Raw genomic sequence first — 20,833 nt, 5'->3', positions numbered from 1 at the left:
TCTAATTGCTTGACTTGGCCCGTATAATATTCTTTAGTGCCACAGAGTGACAGTTTTCAGAAAGTCTCATTCCTGGTCAACAGATCAATTTTCACTTCTCTTAAACCCTGTCAAAAAAAGTACATTTTTCTACAGAATGAACCTATTCTTATTTGTGAAAGCAACACTGTTAACTTTTTGCACTTTTAAATCAGATATTAAAATCAACAACTTCTGTTTTTCCTTACCTCACCATTTATTTTTTGCTAAGATGCACTACAGGCTTCAGTAAATTTCACTGAAGTGAAATAAAGATGATTCTAACTCAGGATATAGAATGTTTGAACTCTACATGTTAAAACTGCTCTAAAAAGAAGCAATTTGAAATACTCACACTTTTTAGTCTGTATTCTGATGGCTCAAGTCATCATGTCTTTGATCTGTATCACACATTTAGACAATAAACACCAGTATTTTTCACAAAATAGAGTAACATTTATCAAAAATAAGAAAAAAATAACCAGAAAACTGCCCCAGGGAAGGATTTGTTGAGGTCTTACTGAGGCCAATTCTCACTACGCTACCAAAGTAGAAAAAGAAAACCTGAGACTACTTTTATTTTTATCCTTTAACAAATATGCCAATTCGCAGCCTGTTTCTTTCTTGCTGCAGTAGCAACAATAAATCTTTCTCAAATCTATTGGGCTACAAACACCATCGATCTTTCAACTGCTAGGCTGTTTCAGGCTGCTACTGCACTCACAACTGCAGCAAGAAAAGAAAGATTCGGGCTTCTGCCAGTGAAGCAGTAGGAGGCAAAAATAAGGGCAATCCTGTAGTACCAAACGACTTGCCAGCAAAACTGGAAGGGAAAACCACGATAGCATCAGCCTCAGTCTGATGACAGCATCAGCCTCAGTTCACCATTCCTTGAATGTTTCATTTAGCTAATATAACAGCTGACTACCTCCAAACCTGGCATTTCATTGCCTGTGGCCAGATGTTCCCATCGCTTTTTGGAGGAGAACAGGCTCTAAGCTAATGACGCAGCTATATGGTGTAAGAAAGTCCACTGGCAGAAAACTACCCCTTCAAAACAGAGTGAGCAATTATCTGAGGATGCCAGTTTAGGAGCCAAGAGGAGAAGGAAGCTGGCTCTGTCAGGAGCAGGTAGTCAGTGGACGACACAAACTATATTGCCAAGCTGCATCTTTATATTCCAATCCTTACTGCTTTGGTTCTTCAGTTTATTGGTAACTTACATTTCCAGCCAGACCATTACTTAAGTTACATACTTACTATATGGCAGCAGACAACAAGCTCTTCACCTCTCCCTGAAATTTTAGCTTATCTTTTAAGAGTTAATATTGTTAAATTCCATCAATAAAATTGTCACACCCTCACAAAGAAAAAGAATTGTTCTTCTAAGTCTACAGACATAGGTCTGACAGCCCAAACAATCCACTATAGATCAAATAAAAACGCTTTGCTCTCTTGTGTAAGCATCGGTCTGAATTAGCCTTCTCACCAGTTTTAGCGAGCACCAGTGAGACATGTCAGCTGCAACCACAAGCTGTTCACTAATAAGTCATAGTGCTTTTGTTCACTGGAGAATTATTAATGAGATCTAAAAAGCCACATCATATAACTTCATGACATGCTTACTGTAAAAAAAAAAAAAAAAAACCCACCCAAAAAACCCCAAAAACCCCCACTTTTTATAGTAGTCTTTCCTTGCATATTTTAAATAAAAATGTGTATTATGTGCTACTTTGAGATACACAAAGCAAACAAATTTATTGAAAAACATTTGCTTATGCCAATGAGAATTTAAACATTCTAATATACAACCTTATATGCATGTACTTTCTGTACCATTTTAGTATCAAATACCATGTGGAGTTTTTTCTGAAGGTTGCCTTACCAAATTTTAATGCATTTTTAATCAAGTGACAGAGCTAGCACAGTCAAAGCCAACTGGATCCTCTACAGAATTATGACATACAACAAGACTGCTAGAGGCAAAAGCAAACAGAAAAGAGCTCAACCCCAAATCAGAGAATGTATTTATAGAGAATTTTGTTCTTTAGTTACAGCCCTGTAGACCTCCAAGGTCTTGAAGCAAAACACCAGCATACATATCCATCAAAAGAAACCTATCGCATCCTTGCAGCATGCTATTTTAATACCTTTATAAATAAGCCTTGATTACTGTAAACAAAAAGCCTATTTTAACAGCTGGGATGAGTTATCTATACCAGTTTTCCTTACAGGTATATAAAACCATCATCGTTCCCCCACTCAACTGACAGGTGTAACTATAATTTCATTGTGATGCAGAAAGTGTTTTTCTGCCTTCTGCAGAATGGTTTACACCCGAATACTCCATTTTTCCTTTATACTTCAATGTTGTTGTTGTTGTTACTTTACTGAAAACACTCAATCACAATTAATCAACTACTATTCTGTTAAATTTGACGGAAAGGCCATCAAAGAAATTTTTCTTCTGTTAGAAGCAATAATGAAAATCTTAAGACCCATCCACAAAGGATCACTGCTACCTCTCACTCCATAAGTCCATGCTGATTTTCAGCCAGTCTATTAAAATGCAACACAATTTAAGAAAGCATCAATTTTGAGCACTGAATCAGGTGGCTTTTTGTATTTGGGACAGAAATGACCCAAACTATGGAAATCATTCATCAATTAAATCAAGAGGGTTTTTCCAATATGCTAATCAGATAAGTACACAAAGTATTTCAGGGATTTTATCATGAGATTGAGACCACAGGCTGTTTCAGACCCAGAAGAAATACCAATGACCACAGATACTGCATGTTCTCTGCCCCCTCCCCAACATAAACACAGTTTGTCAGATTTGATGTTGAAATGCTAGGAAAAGACAAGGAGCCAAGTGCAATCAGTGAAATATTGATATTATTAAGAATTCTAAGGTTTAATCTCTATTTTGGGACTAGGAGTCATATTTTCCCAGCACGTCTGCTATCATCAATCAACAAACCAAGGACTTTACTGCCAGTAGGTTCAAGAAAGTTATCGCCAATATTTACAGTAGCTATGGCCACTCAAATAAAAATATATTTTTTTTTAAAAAGCACAGATACCAGAATTGCAAGCAGATAGCTTTGCTTTTATTTAATTTATCACAATGAAAAACTTATGAAAAGAAATTTCTAAGTATCTTTTCAGTAATATTTGTAACAATTAGTATTTTTGAACCCACAAAATTAGAATTATAGGTCAATAGGATTTTTTCATGTAAGCCATAAAAAATATGAATTCTGAACAATTTCTTCTTCAAAATACTTTTAACAAGAATTTCATGGATACGCTGCTTAGACTACTGACTAGCTGAATAAAAATTGCTCTTTCATTTTTTTTTTCACAAGAACACAGGCAGTTTTTTTATTTACTTCATATATCCCAGAAGTTTTAAGACGAAAGGCCTGAAACTTTTTCAGCACAAATACAGTATTCAGAAACTGCATTCCAAGAGCTTCTATTCACAACCAATGAAACCAAAACAAAACAAATACATGTGACACAAAACCAGTTTTGAAAAATCTGAGAAAGGAGAAATGAAACTCAAATGTGAGGTATTATTTTCTTTTCATCAAGTGTATAAATACACAGGAAATTTGTGACAGATTATGCCAGAAATACTTCAAAATCCTTCTTGCGTGTTTTTTTTGTTTTGTTATTATTTTACTGCATCTCAGAGAGCTTGTAAAGAAGTGAACTTAGAGACTATAAAGAAGAATAAGAAAAAAAAAATAACCATAAAAAGATTGTGTCTGATTTTGTTTGTCTGGCTAAATTATCACCTAACAAGATACCACTCTGTGGCATTAGTTTCAACATAAACCCTGCTGAAATTCAGGGTCTGACGGCTGTTTGACTCAGTGGTAGGTGCTGGGCAGTAACAGATGCTAATAAAGCAAGCTCTGCCTCATTTACTACTACACCTTCCTGATTTTTAAACAGAGGTTTCTGTATGTTTTCATCAGTTTCTGTAACAGAGTAGTAGGAGAAAGTGCCCAAAAGAAAAAGGTAGCAAAAGTTTATCAGCTTACAAGAAGAATGGGGTGGAGGGGAAGGGAACTGGAAAAAACACCATGAGAAACAAAACAGAACATATCACTGCAAAAATGCAAACTTGGACCCTTAACACAGTTCTGTGTAATGTGAATTACTAACACGAACCATTCACGCCAACACAAAGCTGCAAGTACCAAAGGGAAAGTCCCATGAAGAAACTGGCTAATTAAAAATAAACCAACTTATTGAATATAGAAACTGGAAATCTGACCCTCCTGGACAGGATAACAAGGCTGGAGTGCAGGGTATGAAACTGCACGCAGGTACTGACTTCTCATCTGCTGCATTCCAGTGATTACTAGAGGTGTGTTTTGCAGGTGGCTGAACACATCCAATATGATAGCAGACTACTCTTAAATGGAACTTAAAAGGCAAGCCAAGTTATGAAAAAGCAAAACCAAAAAAGCAGATATTCCATCCTTATAGAAAGGGTACTGCCTAGTGCAGTAACTTTTCTAAGGGAAGTAGCATTTGCAAGTGGAATGCAACAACTTTAGCATCAGGATTACAAAAGTTCCCAATAGAAGGGCAAAAAAGCATCAATTGCTGCTAACAGACAGTTACCCCTAGAAAATCTAGTAAAAGGCAGGTTAAAGAAGTCTGTCTGTTACCCAAGCTGAAATTATTTTTCTTGTTGCAATGTCAGTTTTCTTCTGCAGAGGAAATGAAAGTCTGCTAATCAAATAGATAAAAAGGAGGTCCATCAGTTTCATCAGAACCATACTAGTAATTTAGAACATGCACCTGTGTTTTTAGAAGAGGGATTTCGAAAACATCAAGCTTCATGTGAACTTGAAAGCAGGAGTTTACAGAAATAATAAGACGCTGTGTAGTAATGCCTGCCGGGGATCCACGAGAGCGTCTCGAGTGGCAAGAGATGTAGGGCTGAATGCTCAGGCTGTCTTTGATATAGTGCTTCCTGCTTCCAAAACTATGACAGGACGAAATACTGTAGTGCCCGTGACCAAAAGCCTGGGTCAGTACTGCCATCCAGTCTGCTGTTCCAGAATTTAAACAACCGAACGGAGCCAAGAGTGCCCTATCTGCACATGTGAATGCGGACCTACGAACCACAGTGTAATCTGAAGCCTACAAACAGAAAATCTTAGCACTACGTCAGCTGAAAAACATCAGTGAATTCTGTGTGGTTTTCTCTGGAGAAGGTACGTTTGCCCAGCTGGACCAAGAGTAGATCAAGTTACTCCGGCTGCGTCAAGACCCTCGAGCCAGTCACACCCCTGGTAAGGGGTAGAGCTCACCAAAAACTTACTTGTCATCGACGTTCTTTCTTTTGGAAGGTGACCAGTACAACACACACATGACTATGGGATAACTTCATAGCCTTTGTATTTCTCTCTGTTCAGCTGAAAGCACTAACCCTGCAGCTAATCCTCCCAGGAGAGAATTACACCCTATAGCAGTGTGGTAGGAGCAGCCTGATCTGGAACACGCTCCTGTCACTAATGTGACAGTCGGACGGATAAGAAATGTTTCTCAGGATAAAATATCTGGGAAACAGGCTGGTGAACAGTGGGTTATGGCCCTCCGCCAGTTCACATGCGAAGATAACTGACAGACCTTGGACTTCTGGGAAAGGGAAACAGATGTTTCAATTTGCACAGACTGTATCGCCCTATTTTTTATCCACCACAGTTAATAATGAAGCATTCACTATCCAGTGCAGGGGCACAGGGCCCCCAGTGAACACTTACGGCTTGAAACATGCATTTATATTAATGCGTTACTGCCCATGTCTTCTTTTCCAGCACATCAAAGTGAAAATGCTTTAAGCTGTAACTCCACGATCTGGAGAAGTGTTTCTGATTACATGATGAAAGCACCTACACTTAAAATACAGACACACATGTATTCATTCTTAGGCTGTAATGCCTCTGCTGCTTGAAAAAAATGATTCCGTACATCTGTTTTGATAAACAGTTTTACTGATTTACTAAGTAATCATTAATATTAGCATGAGATTAGTAGACATTTTAATTAAAACCTAACAGCTGTTTGAAGCCAAATTCCTCACACAATAGATGCTTGCATCTACTGACAGCATGGTTCCCGAATGAGGGGAAGGAATGAGAAAAAAAAAATTTAAAAAAGCAACTGCTTTATGGACCATTTGTAGCCTGCGGATTACAGGCAAAATAAACTTTATCTAGGCAACACAATGAGATTCTGGTATGTTCTCTTTGTTTTCTAAGCACATGATAACAATGAACAATCATTTAAAAAAAAATAAATCTAGTCCCACAACCGCAGTGTTGTCGAATTCAGAAGCAAATGCATATCATCTCCCTGTCCGCAACAGTCATGCTGGCCTGAGTTTTATGTCATTTGGGGGGGATGACAGATTGAAAGCTGGTATCTCCATGGCTACTACTGAGGATGCAAAGTTTTCACCCCAGCAGATTTTTCATTGTGGAGCAGGATTCTTTCTCACTGAACTATCACCACTTCATACCTAAAATGCTTCATATTTAGGTTACACTGCAGTGTGATGATTTCCTATCTAAACCAGGCCAACTTAAGGTTATGAAATTTTAGCTTTCTATTTCTATGGAGATTTTGCAACAACAAACACATTTTCTAGTTGCATCTCCGTTGTCTGTTTTGAACTTGTCTATTTTCCAGAATATCTCTGTATAAAAAAATTTTAGAAAGATCAGGTTTTCTTTCCCAACAAAATCTTTCATAGACTCTGGACAAGAGAATCTGTCTGCTCTTCGACAACATTACAATTTTATTTGTAGCTCTGAATTATTTAACAATTACAGGGAAAGCAGCTTTATTATACTCTTCACTGCAGTGGGGATGGACACCAAGAATCAAAATGTATATTCTAATGTACAAAACATCCCAGGAATACTAATACTCAATATTGGTAATTAGCACTTTGATTACAGTATGCATGTTTTTAGCAAGCATTTTAAAAAAAATTGGGTTTTTTTTGGATGGGCTGCTAATTTTCAGAGGAAGTTCAAGCTGAGCATGAAAAGTTTGATACACAAAGTTCTTAGAAGTAAAAAGGACTGCTCCAAGGTTTCAGCTTTACCCAATTAGTTACCTTCAAAACAAATCAGGACTTCTGTCAATTCAGCAGAGAGAAACAAACATATATAACCAAGAAATTATGTACAAAAATACTACATATATTGTGAATATTGGCCAACCTAAACACAAAAAAGGATACAGTCATAATGTGACAGGTACATTCATCTTAATGCAGAAGAACAAGGAATATTGCTTTATTGAGTTTATCCAACTTAGTATATTTAATCAAATACATTCTACAATGGATTTCAAGTGTGACTAATGACTTCAGCAGACTACAGCAAAAACATACTATCACACATGTACTAATTTACTCCAACCTGTATGTATAGCATACAGCTGTAACTCATCCTAAGCAACTATAAAGGCAATATGGCCTCAGGCTACCCAATGTCTAGAGATGACAGATGCCCACAAACCAGCAAAACGAAACTGAAATAATACAAACTTACATCACAAGAAAGATTGTTTCTTTCTCTTTACATAATCAAATTACTACTATTGAACCAGCCAGCTCCATGGCACAAATTACCCAAGGCATGAAGGCAAGATTTGGTACAAGAGGAAACCTTTATTTGGTTCCCTCAAAGGCCGAGGAAGCAAGTGATCCCATTCCACGAACAGTAAAACCTGGTTTTCTATGGATGTACGTCTTGAGACTCAACTCATATGTGGATACTGTGGTGTTTAATAAAGGCTCCATCTTTCCTAGCAGTGGATGCATTAGCAATCTCTCCCGATGCAGAGCTTTTTTCACAGAAATTGATACAAAATTAGCATCTGAGATTTCTATCCATCTGTCAAAACTGACAGAAAATGACCCATGGGAAAAATAGGAGGAGGGAAGGACTGGCAGATGATGTAATCACTTAAGGCGTTTTCGCTTAGGAAACAAGAAAGTTGACTGAAAAGATTATGATTAGAAAGGTATTTTAACGAAAGCTACAAAGATTGTTATCGTTTTTTTCCTGTGGAATGCACAAACAGGTAAAACCCCCACCTACTCTGCTACAAAGCCCTTCTAAAAAGTAAAATTAAGTCAACCAAAAAATCACTCAATGACAGCATTCTTAAAATTCAGAAGTGAGAATGTTCACAGACATTAGCTTGAAACCTTATTGGAAAAGTCACCATATCAATACTGAAGTGATTTGGGGAAAACATTACAGTTCTCACAGAATGTACATGAGTAGCTGCCAAAAATTAGTGCTCTCATTGACTGAGCCAGTTAATGAAGAAATAATGTTAATTTCAACAATCAGAAACAAGCATTTGGAATTTGGAGAAAAATGAGAAAATTAGCATTGGATAAACAAAACTTATATAAAAGCTTCTGAAAGCCTCTTAAACAGTAATACTAGAATTATTTCACAATTAAAGAGGCCAATGGAAAGATGCTTTTATTTGACACCTTCTGAAAAATTACACAGGAATTTCCTTAACTTTAATGACGATTCCCGAGTTCTTTTGTAATTTCTTTTAGAGCATCTTGAATTCTAATCTAAAAGAGAATCCTTTAATGGTTCTTAGCCCTCTCTGGAAGACAACACATTTCCATTTCAGTTTGTTAATTTCATTATGTATCATTAATTTCCGTATTTCTTTCCTGTTCTAAATGTGCATTTCAAAATGCAGAGGAAACGGACAATGAACAAAAAGTAAATAATCCTTTCAAATAATTTCCTTGATTATTAGTTTCTCCAGCATACATTCTCATGTGCAAGTTTTCACAATTACTTTTTTTTCCTTAATTTAAGCATCCTGTATAAATCAATAGACCCACGTTAGTTCTCCCAAGTAAATGGTTTAACAGTCTTTAGATCAAACCTGAGATTAACATACAAATTTAGGAATCTGAAGACAAAACCTCCCAGGTGCAAGAAACGATATAAATAATTAATACAGCTAATTCACAAGTTCTTGGAATCATATCAGCATTACATGCTTGGAGTCTTGGAATTCCAAGCATAACAGAACGCCTCACAAATAAAAAATTTTTGGCATGTACACCCTACTGTAACTTATCCAGATCTGTTTCCCCAATCCTGCATTTGAGATCAGGCTTTGAACCAAGATTTAAAATCTCACAAACTATGCACATTGGTACATATGCTATAAAGCAGCAACTAAAAAATTTTACATGCTTCGGTAACAAAGGCATCATTATAACTGTAACTTTTATACACTCAAGAAACAGGGAAGTGTTCTGTTTTTCTTCGCCAAGGGAAATGACAACAAAGCAAGCACAAGGGTGGCTAGTATTCATAATGAGACTCATAAATAAAGGAAATTATGTGCACAGTTATTCATAAGGTACTTTTCCTCCTTTTGTTTACCATCCTGTAAAGTTCCGTTCATTAAAAAACAGGAAGAGAGGGAAAGGCTGAAGCAGTCAGGACCATCGCTGCTGTAGCATTAGTTTTACAAAGATTAGAAAACAGTCTTAAGTAAAAAATGTCTAAACAGTGTATCTTCTTGAACATACTCAGTGAATTGCACAGAATGTGACAAAAAGATAATCAAATGCTACTTAACAGATTCTTCCCCAAAATCAAAGTTTCAAAAAATATTTAGTTTTTCAAAATCAAAAGCTCATGAACAATGCAAGATAACCATCTGATTTCTGCGTGACGAATGAAGACAGAAATTTAAGTGATATTAAAATTACGCTCTCTGCATGAAATGTATGTCAGAACGGTTACAGTTAATCAAGAAGACAACCAGTTATAACAAACAATTAAAGCAACCCCCAACTCTCTTTTCATATAAGGATCATTTAAATTGACAAGTAAATTACCTCCATTGAGATTCGTCTGTGTATCCGGTTTCTGAGACAAACACCTGTGGGAGACTGAACTTCATCAGACGATGTTCCAGAAGCTTGGTCACTTTCACCATCTGACCCCATTTTCAGATTTTCATGAACAATATCTTAAAAATAATCCAAAGATTTGAAAACAGTTAATCAGTATTCCACCAAACACCTCTCTTGTACAGATGGAAAACAACTGTATCATTACTGTGCATTGGGTTATATGGCAGAGTCAAAGACTCATCACAGTCATGGTAGTCTTGATGTACTTCTTATGGCTCAGGAACCACAAAACGAACAAGATTACTTTATAGGAATTCTACACAAACTTTATCGTTATTTTTCTACTTTGGTTTGCAGCAGAACTCAATTTTCCAAAACAGAAGATAGACAGTCCAATCCCAGTTTTAATTCCTATAAGCCACCTTCCCCTCACAGCTTCAGTTCCCAAACTCCCTCACTACCTCTTCTATATGCTCTTGGATATAAAACATTACTGAGAATATTTAACATTTTCAAATCAGACTACCTGATGCTAGCAACCTAAATGTATCTTCAGAAAGCTTAAAAAAACCTGAGAGGTATAGGTATTGTTTTCAGAAATGCCAAATATGGACACTTGAGATATAAAAACCACTGGTGTGTATGTGTGGAGGAAGAGGACGTATTCTGACCATCTAAATAGAGGCCTACAATGTACAAGTGGATTCAGCAGAGGACCTGATATTAAGGAGCAATTAAATGAAATCTGTGACGTTATGGAGGAATTTAGGTAACAAACTATGTGATGTTGCAGGATCTTCATGTCAATGGAAATTGGTACTGTTAAACACAATCCTCTAGATTCATCCACACAAAAGGGTTTATGTATATACATATACATTACTTTTAAGCACCACAGGATCTTCCAGACTTTGGAAGACAAACATGGTAATGAATGAAGAGAAGATCAAGGTGGTGTCATTAATAGCATAAAGAGCCAAATGACTTGCAAAGGACACACAATGGGAAATTGGTGATACAAGGAGTGATACACTAGGAGTAATGCTCCATCATCACCTCTGAAATATTTGAACTCCAAATTACTAGAAAGATTAAATACTTACACATATAAAGGAGGTGCTTCAAAAGACACCAATTTTCCTGCCCTCTCCTGATCCTTGGTATTAAGCATTATCTTGTACAGAGGAACAACTAAAAATCTCAGAACTCTCCCCCTAAAAAATGCCAGTATTAGCAAAACACACAGAGCTCAATTCAGCCTTACCACCAACATGCCTAAAAATATTTAACATTTGCACAGCATTACAGCAATAACAAAACCAAAAGAGAAAATGCAAGTTTAATCACTATCAACAAGCAAGAAAGCTGGATTTTCTAGAAAAAAAAAAAAACAACCTTCAGGCCAATGTTTGGTTATCAGCACATCTTCTAAAATGTTTGTCTAGTTTGGCTAGCACAGAATCATGTAGACTTCAAAGGATCAAATTCTTCCTCAGTACAAAGAATTTCCTTTTACAGAAAACAGAATGGATATAAAAAGATTAACTCCTAAGTTATTGGCACCATGTTTTTTAACTCAAAGTACTGTAATTAAACACACAAGCATGCATCTCATGCACAAAGCAAATTTTCCAGCAGCAATGAGGATCAAAATTGAGTTTTGATTAAAAATCCTCATTGCATCAGAATTTTCCCTGCAAATCATGCTCAGATTTGGACTGAATAAGAAAAAAATAAGCTGCATTCCTTGCATAATAAGAAGCAATCTTCTGGTTTCAAACAAGGTAAATACTCATCAGTCCTTCTAAAGGCATCATAGTTTGAACCAGAGAAGATTTTCAGAAAGTGGTCCCTAAAGATCAGCCTTACCCTTAATATAAGCAGACAAAATGTGACTCTCTTTTGCCAAGTCTCTAAGAAATTTTTCACCCTCTGTAGTCACTTGATAGCTGTCTTTTTAAAAATATCTAACAAACTGTAGGAAATTATTTTTAGTAATGTAAAAGCATTATTGAAAACACTACTCACAGCAAAGCTGTTGTGCTAGCATTGCTGTATCTGGCAAACAGCACATTCACTGTATCAGTTCTTCAATAAAAATCCTCTTTTAAAATACTTTTCTGAGAGGTCATGTAATCCATTTTAGCAATTAGAGCTCTCAAGATTCTGTTTGTAAAATTAAGTGTAACAGCTACTGACAATTGCTCCCCAATCTATTTATCCTCATGTTAGTACAAGCCCATTGATTGGGCCCCAAAGCCTATTTTCTTTAGAGAAGCTAGACAGGAGACAGTTATCTGGGCAACCTCACAAAATAAAACTGACGAAGTTAAAGTAGTACTGTATTTTAAGCCATGGAGCAATTACATAATTTCTTTCTAAAAAAAGACTGACACTTACTAAAGTAATCATGTGATTGATACTGTCATACTTTTTATCTTAAAATACAATGTTCAATTCACAAAAGCATATGCATTATGAAATTATTATAAAAAAATGACACTTTGAAATGCAACGCTCAGAACTACAGAGAGCATCCTAGTTGACAAAGATAATTCTTCTACTAGACGACCACCTATGCACTAATACACAGCTAAGGACTATTTAAAAAACTAGTAACACAAACCCATACATTTAGGGCAGATAACACAACTGCAGGGAGATTTTGCTCTTTATAAATCAGTAATGTAAAGACAAAGTGGGTCTGTACCACTCAAGTTAAAAACTCCGTATATCGGACTTAAATAAGATGATGGTCAGTCTATTTTGAATACTGCTGTGATATGATTAATTCTGGTAAGTCTGGATAAGCTGCATACCAATAACCAAAAGGCTTTAAGCAGGATACTGGCTGTAGCATCCAAAAATCTATCAATTAAGCACATGCCTAAATTTCTGATGGGCTAAATACCCAACTGCTCCTATCTACAAGGGTTTGCAGATGTTTTAATCATATTCTAAATAGGGATACTTTTAAGCTTTTTAAAAATATCTTGACTGTGTTGTTATCCAATATAAATGTGTCCTTTTATTTTATTCAGTTAAAAAGACATTAGCAGAGCCTTATGTTCATTATTTTAATAGCATAAACCCAGGAATAAGGCATTAGCTTAGTCATTTTAATCATTTTACACAGGTGCATGATGATAATATTTGATTAAGCAATGATGAAAATCATGCAAATATTTCCTTAATTTCACTAAGCTTTTCTATAGGCAAGTTTACCTGCACCAAAGCCAGCTTGCATGGTCTTCAGAGGTTTTAATAGTTCAGGAATTTACTGAATTGCTTTCACTGAATACGCAAGCTGTTCTCTCACACAGGCATTTATGTTAATGTACTCTACATATCTAATTAAATATCCAGTATGGCCATGTAATGAAAAGCTGTAGATGACTACAATGTAAAAGGAAAACTATGGAAGTACATTTAAAAGAAAAGGCTGTCCTCGTTTCAGCTGGGAGGAATGCACCACAGAAGAAATTCATACAGGGAACCTACAGTGCAGCAAATGAAAACTCCTCCAAGTGAGCTAAAGTAATATCCACTAATTAGTCAGTAGTGAGTCAGACTGCATGATCTTTCCATCTTATTTCAAATGATTACAAAAATAATCACGTGACCTGCGTATTGGAGTCCTTCCAAGGTGCACTTTTCCAAAGCTTACTTTTCTGTGAAGTGGCTACAGTTTATGATTAGATTCAGTAATAACAATCCAAACTGAGGAAGGCCACAGTGAAAAATTGCCTTTGCTATTAACGTTACCAAAGTATGAAAGCTGTATGGAAACATCATTCCTTTCAATTTCAGTATTTACGACAAAGAAACAAAACTTCTCCATAACTATATCAACACAACAGGCAAAAGCGGGATAAGCTCTCCCCTGGCTGCTACTGAGGTGCACCAGAAGGATCAGCGTCAGTTGGCTTTGTACATTCCAAGCGCCTCTCCAGTGTTCCCAGTAATATAAATAATGGAACCAGGACAACTAAGTTGGCTCTGCATTCAGCCAGGTCAGGTCCAAAAAGGGTTTATTAGCTCTGGCTCCATGATGGACTGCAGCAGTTAAATGTTTCTGGAGGTGCAAGACTTCAGAAGCTGTATAGATATACGTGAGCTAAAAAACCACTCAGCTAGACCTTCATTTGCATCAGTGACATGGCTGATTCACAATTTGGCCTGAGAATGATCTATGTTATTTAAAATCATCATGATAACTGAATACTAAATTAAAAATGACTACAAAATTTTAAACAAAAGCACACTTTTTAGAGATCAGTTCAGAATTTTTGTCTTTACAAAACATTTTACAAAACCTAAAGCTAACAGAGATGTTTCCAAGTAGAAATTCTTTAAAAAATATTTTTGGATTTTACATGTTACCAAAACAGCAGGAACTCATGTTCAGTGCTCAGAAAGCAAACAGTGAAAACAGCAGGAATTCATGTTCAGTGCTCAGAAAGCAAACAAAACTCCAAAACCCTCCCAGGCTTCTCAACCAATTTTTATATTGATAACCTCATTCAAAAGCAAGCAGCAAGATGTACCTGTGGCAGGTCTTGTTTTAATCTGTTTTTTAACCAAATAACCATCCTTTAACTGCCATGATTTTGTGATATTTCAAGGATATCTCTCAGATAGCATTTTTCCACCATTAGAATAGAGGGAATAGTGGAAAGAAAAGAGGATGAATGAAGAAAGCAAAGAACAAAAAGTCTCATGTAGTATAGCATATTTGACTGTTTCATTTCTGATGTCATCCCAACAGAGAAAACCTCAGCATCCTGCTGAGTAATAACCATTCTCATATGGCAGGAACAAAAGCAGGAAAGATGTGAAGAAGGAGCAAAAGAACATTAGTAATTATGCTTGTATATGCTTGTACTTGCGTTATCTACCACTAGATAACATGTAAAAGTAGCTTAAATTTGCATCAAATGAGTGGGGGGAAAAAAATCATTAATGGCATCATTGCATCCAAAGCAAAAAGCGATGTTTAACATATACATACGTACACTCAGTAAATCTATTCCATACTACTTCAACAAAATTACAAATTCTACAGGAATCTGTAGCTATTTAAAACATGTTATTATAGCACTTCCTACAGACTAACATATTAAAATTGTGAGTGCTATTTAAACACCTGATCACCTATAAAACTTGTTCACCTGAAAAAAATAAAACTGATGGCATTCCTCTGCAATACTTAATATGTAAGTATTTTTTTCAGGTGAAAAATAAAGCTTTGACAAAACTGAAAAATCATTAAAAGAAACTAAAAACTGTTTATGAATTTTCCTTTTGCAAGGCTGATTTGAAGTTCATAGTGAAATTTGAAGAGGATTAAGTTATTGGTAGATTTACATTTAAAAATGCTACAGAATGTTTTTAAAGGCAACACACAAGAACAAGAGTGCAGAAGTATGCAACTCTGCTGTTCCTGTACACAGTTTGTATACATCTGATTTGACAAGTAATCCATCCAAGACTAAATCCTAACCAGAGATTTCTTTAAGTACACAATTGTTTGTTTGGTTGGTCTTTTTTAAGCTTTGTCTTCCTGTTAGATCCTTGACAACTTAAGCAAAGCTTGGCTAGGCAAAGAAGAAAAAAAATAAAGTGTGTAGGACTTGAGTGAAATCAGGAATTGATATGGTAGTCAAACTGCACACACTAAAACCTGTTTTCTTCTGTGGTAACAACAGCTGCAAAAGTCCATTCAAGAGGACAGAATTCTTTTTTCAGTTTGAATGGTAGCACAAACAGTGAAAAGGCAAGGTTTTGAACATAATGAGTAATAGTACAGCAGAGAAGGATATAAGTGGTTTGGCTACTATCTTGAAGACTCATAGTTTAATCTTGAAGATCAGTTTATCACACACTTCTAAAGGAGGGCAGAAGATTGAAAAACTCATAAAATTCTAATTAAATTATGACTTGCTCTCATTTTCTAGTATCAATTAATTAAGCACAATTTAAAATAACATAAAAGCAGGGTAAAACATTAATGGTGACTGGAGGCAGCAACATGACAAATTACTTGAAGGAGAAGAAAAAAAAATTTGTAACTTATTTGCCCCACAGAACCACAAATATAGCTCGGGACCACAACAAAAAGATAATTATAGTTGAGTCGCCTTCATTTATCACTGAAAAAAACAATTTTTTTTCTTATAATAATGAGAAGTCTAAATAATATACCAGTTCTTTTTAAATTCCACATGTAGGATGACTATTCTCTGTTTTTATCATATTCAATTCATTGTAGTTCTCACCAATGCTTAACTGAGACAGACACACAGGTTTCTTGCAATGTATTAAGAAAGAATATTTTGTAACTTTTGTAACTTTGCAACTTGTCAAAAATTCATGGGTGACCGCGTGTTCTTGTAATTGCTTTCTTCCTGAAAACCTTAAGAGACATTCAGTACCTTAAAAACAAGTTTCTCCATCAACTCCCGAAAAAGATTACCGCATTCCCAGAGATTTATTAAAGCATTAGAATAATCATATCTCTTGCTAAGAATCAATACAGACATTATTCTTCATAGAAAAAGGAATTTAAACAAACAAGGCAGTAAATTACCTAATCTGCTCCCATTTCTGGGCATTGCCATGAAAGAGCCGAGGCTTCCCCCTATGACGCTATGTGGTCTCCGTAAAGGGGGCTTCTTGAAGGATCCTGTGTACTGGTGGAGAAATGAGTGCATGCTGTGAGACGTTGGAGGCCTGCCATTCTTCACAATTGGCTCTACAATTCACAAGGATCAAAATATTCATTCCCACAAGCAAGGAGGAGTGTCAGGAACATGCCAGAAGGAAAAAAAAAAAAAAAAAAAAAAAAAAAAAAGAAAAAGAAAAAAACAGTTACTACACAGGAAATCACCACTCTGGTAAGATTCTCTTTCATACTAACAGTAGACCATCATACTACTGCCATTTCTCTATTAACAAATTAATACAAAACATGGTATTTACTCTTACCCAAATTTCATTTTACTAAATTCTGTCACTCTGCTGCTGGATCAGTAAATGACCTGAATATACAGTCTAAAAATGTGAATAAAACCCGAACATAGCTTTTAATATCAGTATAATTATTTTATTCTGAATTAATGATTTGTCTTATTGCACAATGTTTCATCTTTACCATAATTTAAACAGACCAGCTGGTAGGGCAACTCACACGATGAGCAAATTCAACCACAAGCCTTTGGAAATATTCTCCCTCTCAAAATTCTTGAGGGTCACTAGTAGCAAGTAGAAACATACCCGTCTATACCCACCAGAGCTGTCATGCCATAATTAAAGGTTATTAACTTAAAGGATATCAGAATAATTAAGTATTCAATGAGTTATTCTGGCTTTCTATTGGACTGTGTCTCAAACAGTTCACTGTACTTAGACTTAAACCCAGGATTGTAAGATTTTTTAAAAAAATTATTATTGATAAACACTTTCTAAAAAAGATGAAACATTAAAAATTTTAAAATCTTATATACAAATGTGCACAGAAATTGAGTGTTAGTGTTCTCTCAGCAACCTGACTCTGCACACATGGACTAGCACTCAAGGATTGCCATGGTACTAGCAGCAGTCTAACTCTAAAAACACAGAGGATTTTTTACCCCAACAAGAAGCAGAATAGATGTCAGCTTGTATTGACTGTCACAAAACTGGACTTCTCAGAACCACTGATTAAGTCACTCATACAAGAAATTAAAGAAGAAATACTCTTACTACAGAAAAAGTACCCAGAGGTCAGAGTCACCCGGCAGCTACATACAAGCACTGTCCCTGTACTAGAAGAAAGACCAGAGGATGTGCCAGAACACTTTAGATTCAAGTAATTTTATTTTTCCATCATTTGATTCTTACTACCGTTACAGATACGTGTTGTTTGGTATTATTCGGAAGACAGAAAAGGCAGCAACCACGCATTGAGCAACTGCAGCGCGAGCGCTCCTGAACCAAGTGGCACCTCCCGAGTGATCCTGGATCCGCTGGTCCCAGGGCGTAAGGCAGCCGGGATCTGCTCAGAGCTTCACTCACGCCTGCTGGGACAGGGAGCACTCCGGGATGCTACTTCATCACCCCGACTTATATTCTCACATGCAGGGACCCCAAAATCTTGCCTGCCCTTCCAAAATAAGATAAGAAGAATAATATAGCTGGAGAACTTAGTTTATGGAAAGCAGAATTTCAACAGTGAAGGAAAAAACCAGCAACAAATACCTAATAAGCTAAGGAAAGCAGGATCCTGAAGGGAACCCCCCTCCATCCCCACATATACCAAAACCTTTTGGATATATTATTATGATTGGTCTGACAGAACTACCCAAGGACAGGCCAGTGACTTTATATGCAAAAATTTCTTGCGTAATTATTTTTTAAACATAATACAGTAAGACAAAAAACCTCTTTAACTCAGCTGCTGCAGGAAAAAAATAAAAGCCAAAAAACTCCAACACTTCAGGCAGAAAACAGAATGTGAAAGGACACATCAGCACTGTTACAAACCTGCCCGCATCTTTCAGTTAACATCATTCATAAACACAGCTTCAATACGGGTGAACATGAGGAAAAATACACCATACATCTGTGTATAATGTTCATGAAGTACGATCAGCGTCTTCACCTTCAAAACTCTGCACATCCCTGTCCCAAATCCTTATTTCTGTTTCTAATACATCGCATCAACCCTTTTGATTTAAGAGTGGTATCAGCTTCCTTGTTGTGTGCCTTCAACAGCAGATTTATGCTAGGGCAGCAGGCAGCAAATTCGTCATCAATTTTTGCATAGAATCTATTACTACTTCCACATGACAGGAAACAGGTTCACACACAGCACAACTACTGCTTTTGTTTTTTATATATTAAAATCTGCTTTTTGCTTTCCAACTTTCTTACTAATCTTCGATTTGATCTAGTTTCTAGACTACAGACATCACACTGAGTTTACACGCAGTGCTGAACAAATGAATGGTAACACTGAAAATCCAAATACCCGATGAGCAGATAGTTTGGTCTGTTGAGACAGTCATCACCGGTTATAACTATGATGCCTGGTGGGTTTTAGTGGCTAGTTTGCATAATTTTGAAGTTACTACTTCATTTGTATTCCATATATAAGCAATAAATAATATATATTAAACACGTAATTCTACCGCATTTTAATCGTTTCTAAAACTAATTTTTTTATGAAAAAAGAGAGCCAACTCAAAGAGATGTTTTTTCTGGGAAAGTCTGGGAAGTAAAACTCTCTTCCCTTTGACCAGGCCGGGCTACACCAAGCAAAGCAAAAGCCCCTCAGTTTTTTGTTTTGTTTGGTTTTAAAGCCCTAATAATAAAGCTAGGAAGAAAGTTCTCGGATTTTTTTTGTTGTTAATACAGAAATATACTGCTAAAAATCACTCGAACGTTTTTTAGCTCTGCCACTAGTGTCAATAGCCTTACACTTTGGAGGGTAACTTAAACCCTGAGCAAAGTGCTGAGACAGACTGATGCTTGGTAACTGCAAATGCACCTCCCATGGTAAGATAAGTCTCTCGTGCGCATGCAAATTCTCCATCAAAACAAACATTACTTTTCTCATCCCAATGAGAAACTGAAGATGCCAGGGTACATCTCAGCAAAGGTCGAGAAGCACCAAAGGCAGCACAGCGACGGGACAGGGCCGTACGGCTGGAAGCAGAACGCTGCCCGCGAGTGCGACAGTACACGCCGCGGCCACCCCGGCCACCCAAACCCACCTCCATACGCCCGCAGCCGCTGAGGACGCCGGTACCATTAACCACGCTGGAGCGCGGGCACACACGTGGACTATAGCTGCAGTCACAGAGCACAGAGTTGATCGCTGCCCTTGTATGTTACGGCTTTTGTCTACTCGCGATAAAATTAATCTGCCTCCATGAGCTGTGGAGTGTGTAAAGAAGGCCTGAGTTCGTGAACACACTAAGCAGAGATTGAGTTTTATGTTTGTTACTAACATGACAGTGTGATGAACAGAGAAGATTGTTTAAAAAAATTTGTTTTCCTCACGGCACTGGTAGGTTTGCACATATTTTACAGTGTAAAAGAAAATTCCTAAAATATCTAACATATGAAAAGTGCAGCTCAAATATAAGGGTAAACACTGATCACATTAATAAGCAAACAGCAAATTTATATAAAAATGAAAGACAAACGGTTGACATAATAAGATCCAATTACACAGAAATAACTTTTGCCATTACAGGCAACTATTACCTTCCCGTACTGTCACAAGTATTGTTCTAAATTATGGAGACCATTATAAAATTTAGCAACAATAATTTAGGTCATCTAGTAGGACAGGCATAACTACCGACAATAAAATGAAGGTTACAAAAACTCTCAGATTACTAGTATACTTCTGACTAAGAGAAGTATTAATAGTACTTGCTTACAAATGTTTTTTAGAATCCTAGTACACATCAATTTACAAAAAAAGAGGGATCATATGGCATTTTATGATCGTATAACATACAGGCTTATGGTCTGGAAAAGTATTGTTGTTATATACAGTTAAGTTTGCATTGTTGTATGCTAGAAACTTTTAAAGAAACATTCACATGAATTCTGCACTGTGTGCTGCCTCCTCCCTGCAAACATGACAGTAATGGCTAAAAGCTGGAACAAATATTGAAAAGCAAGCAAAGTCTTGCTGGAAATGAATTTACAAGACTGGTTATTATTATTTTTGTGCATTTATGAGATCCAAGATATAAAGAAAGTGCTTTTAAAAAAAGTATTTAACTCCCTCTGTCCAAAGAGGTCCCAGTAATTCTTCCTAAGTTACAATTTCATTTCATTCACATGAATTCACTTTTTTTCAGG

The 20,833-nt window shown here is 36.4% G+C and overlaps 1 protein-coding gene across 8 annotated transcripts in view; it reads right to left on the bottom strand.

Annotated features, from left to right (window-relative positions):
• Nucleotides 1–20,833, bottom strand: part of CDK17 (cyclin dependent kinase 17) — a 94,992-nt gene that overhangs the window by 24,539 nt on the left and 49,620 nt on the right. For all 8 annotated transcript variants that reach the window (XM_030002864.2, XM_030002867.2, XM_030002866.2 and 5 more), the window contains 2 exons: nucleotides 16,563–16,727; nucleotides 9,956–10,089 (listed from right to left, as the gene is read on the bottom strand). In XM_030002864.2, the coding sequence (XP_029858724.1) occupies nucleotides 9,956–10,089; nucleotides 16,563–16,727 (299 nt within the window). The remainder of the gene's footprint in view (nucleotides 1–9,955; nucleotides 10,090–16,562; nucleotides 16,728–20,833) is intronic.

The sequence above is a fragment of the Aquila chrysaetos genome, chromosome 26, assembly GCF_900496995.4.
Source record: "Aquila chrysaetos chrysaetos chromosome 26, bAquChr1.4, whole genome shotgun sequence".
Taxonomy (NCBI): Eukaryota; Metazoa; Chordata; class Aves; order Accipitriformes; family Accipitridae; genus Aquila; species Aquila chrysaetos.
The sequence above is the reverse complement of the archived record's forward strand: the minus strand, read 5'-3'. Positions and strand labels throughout refer to the sequence as shown.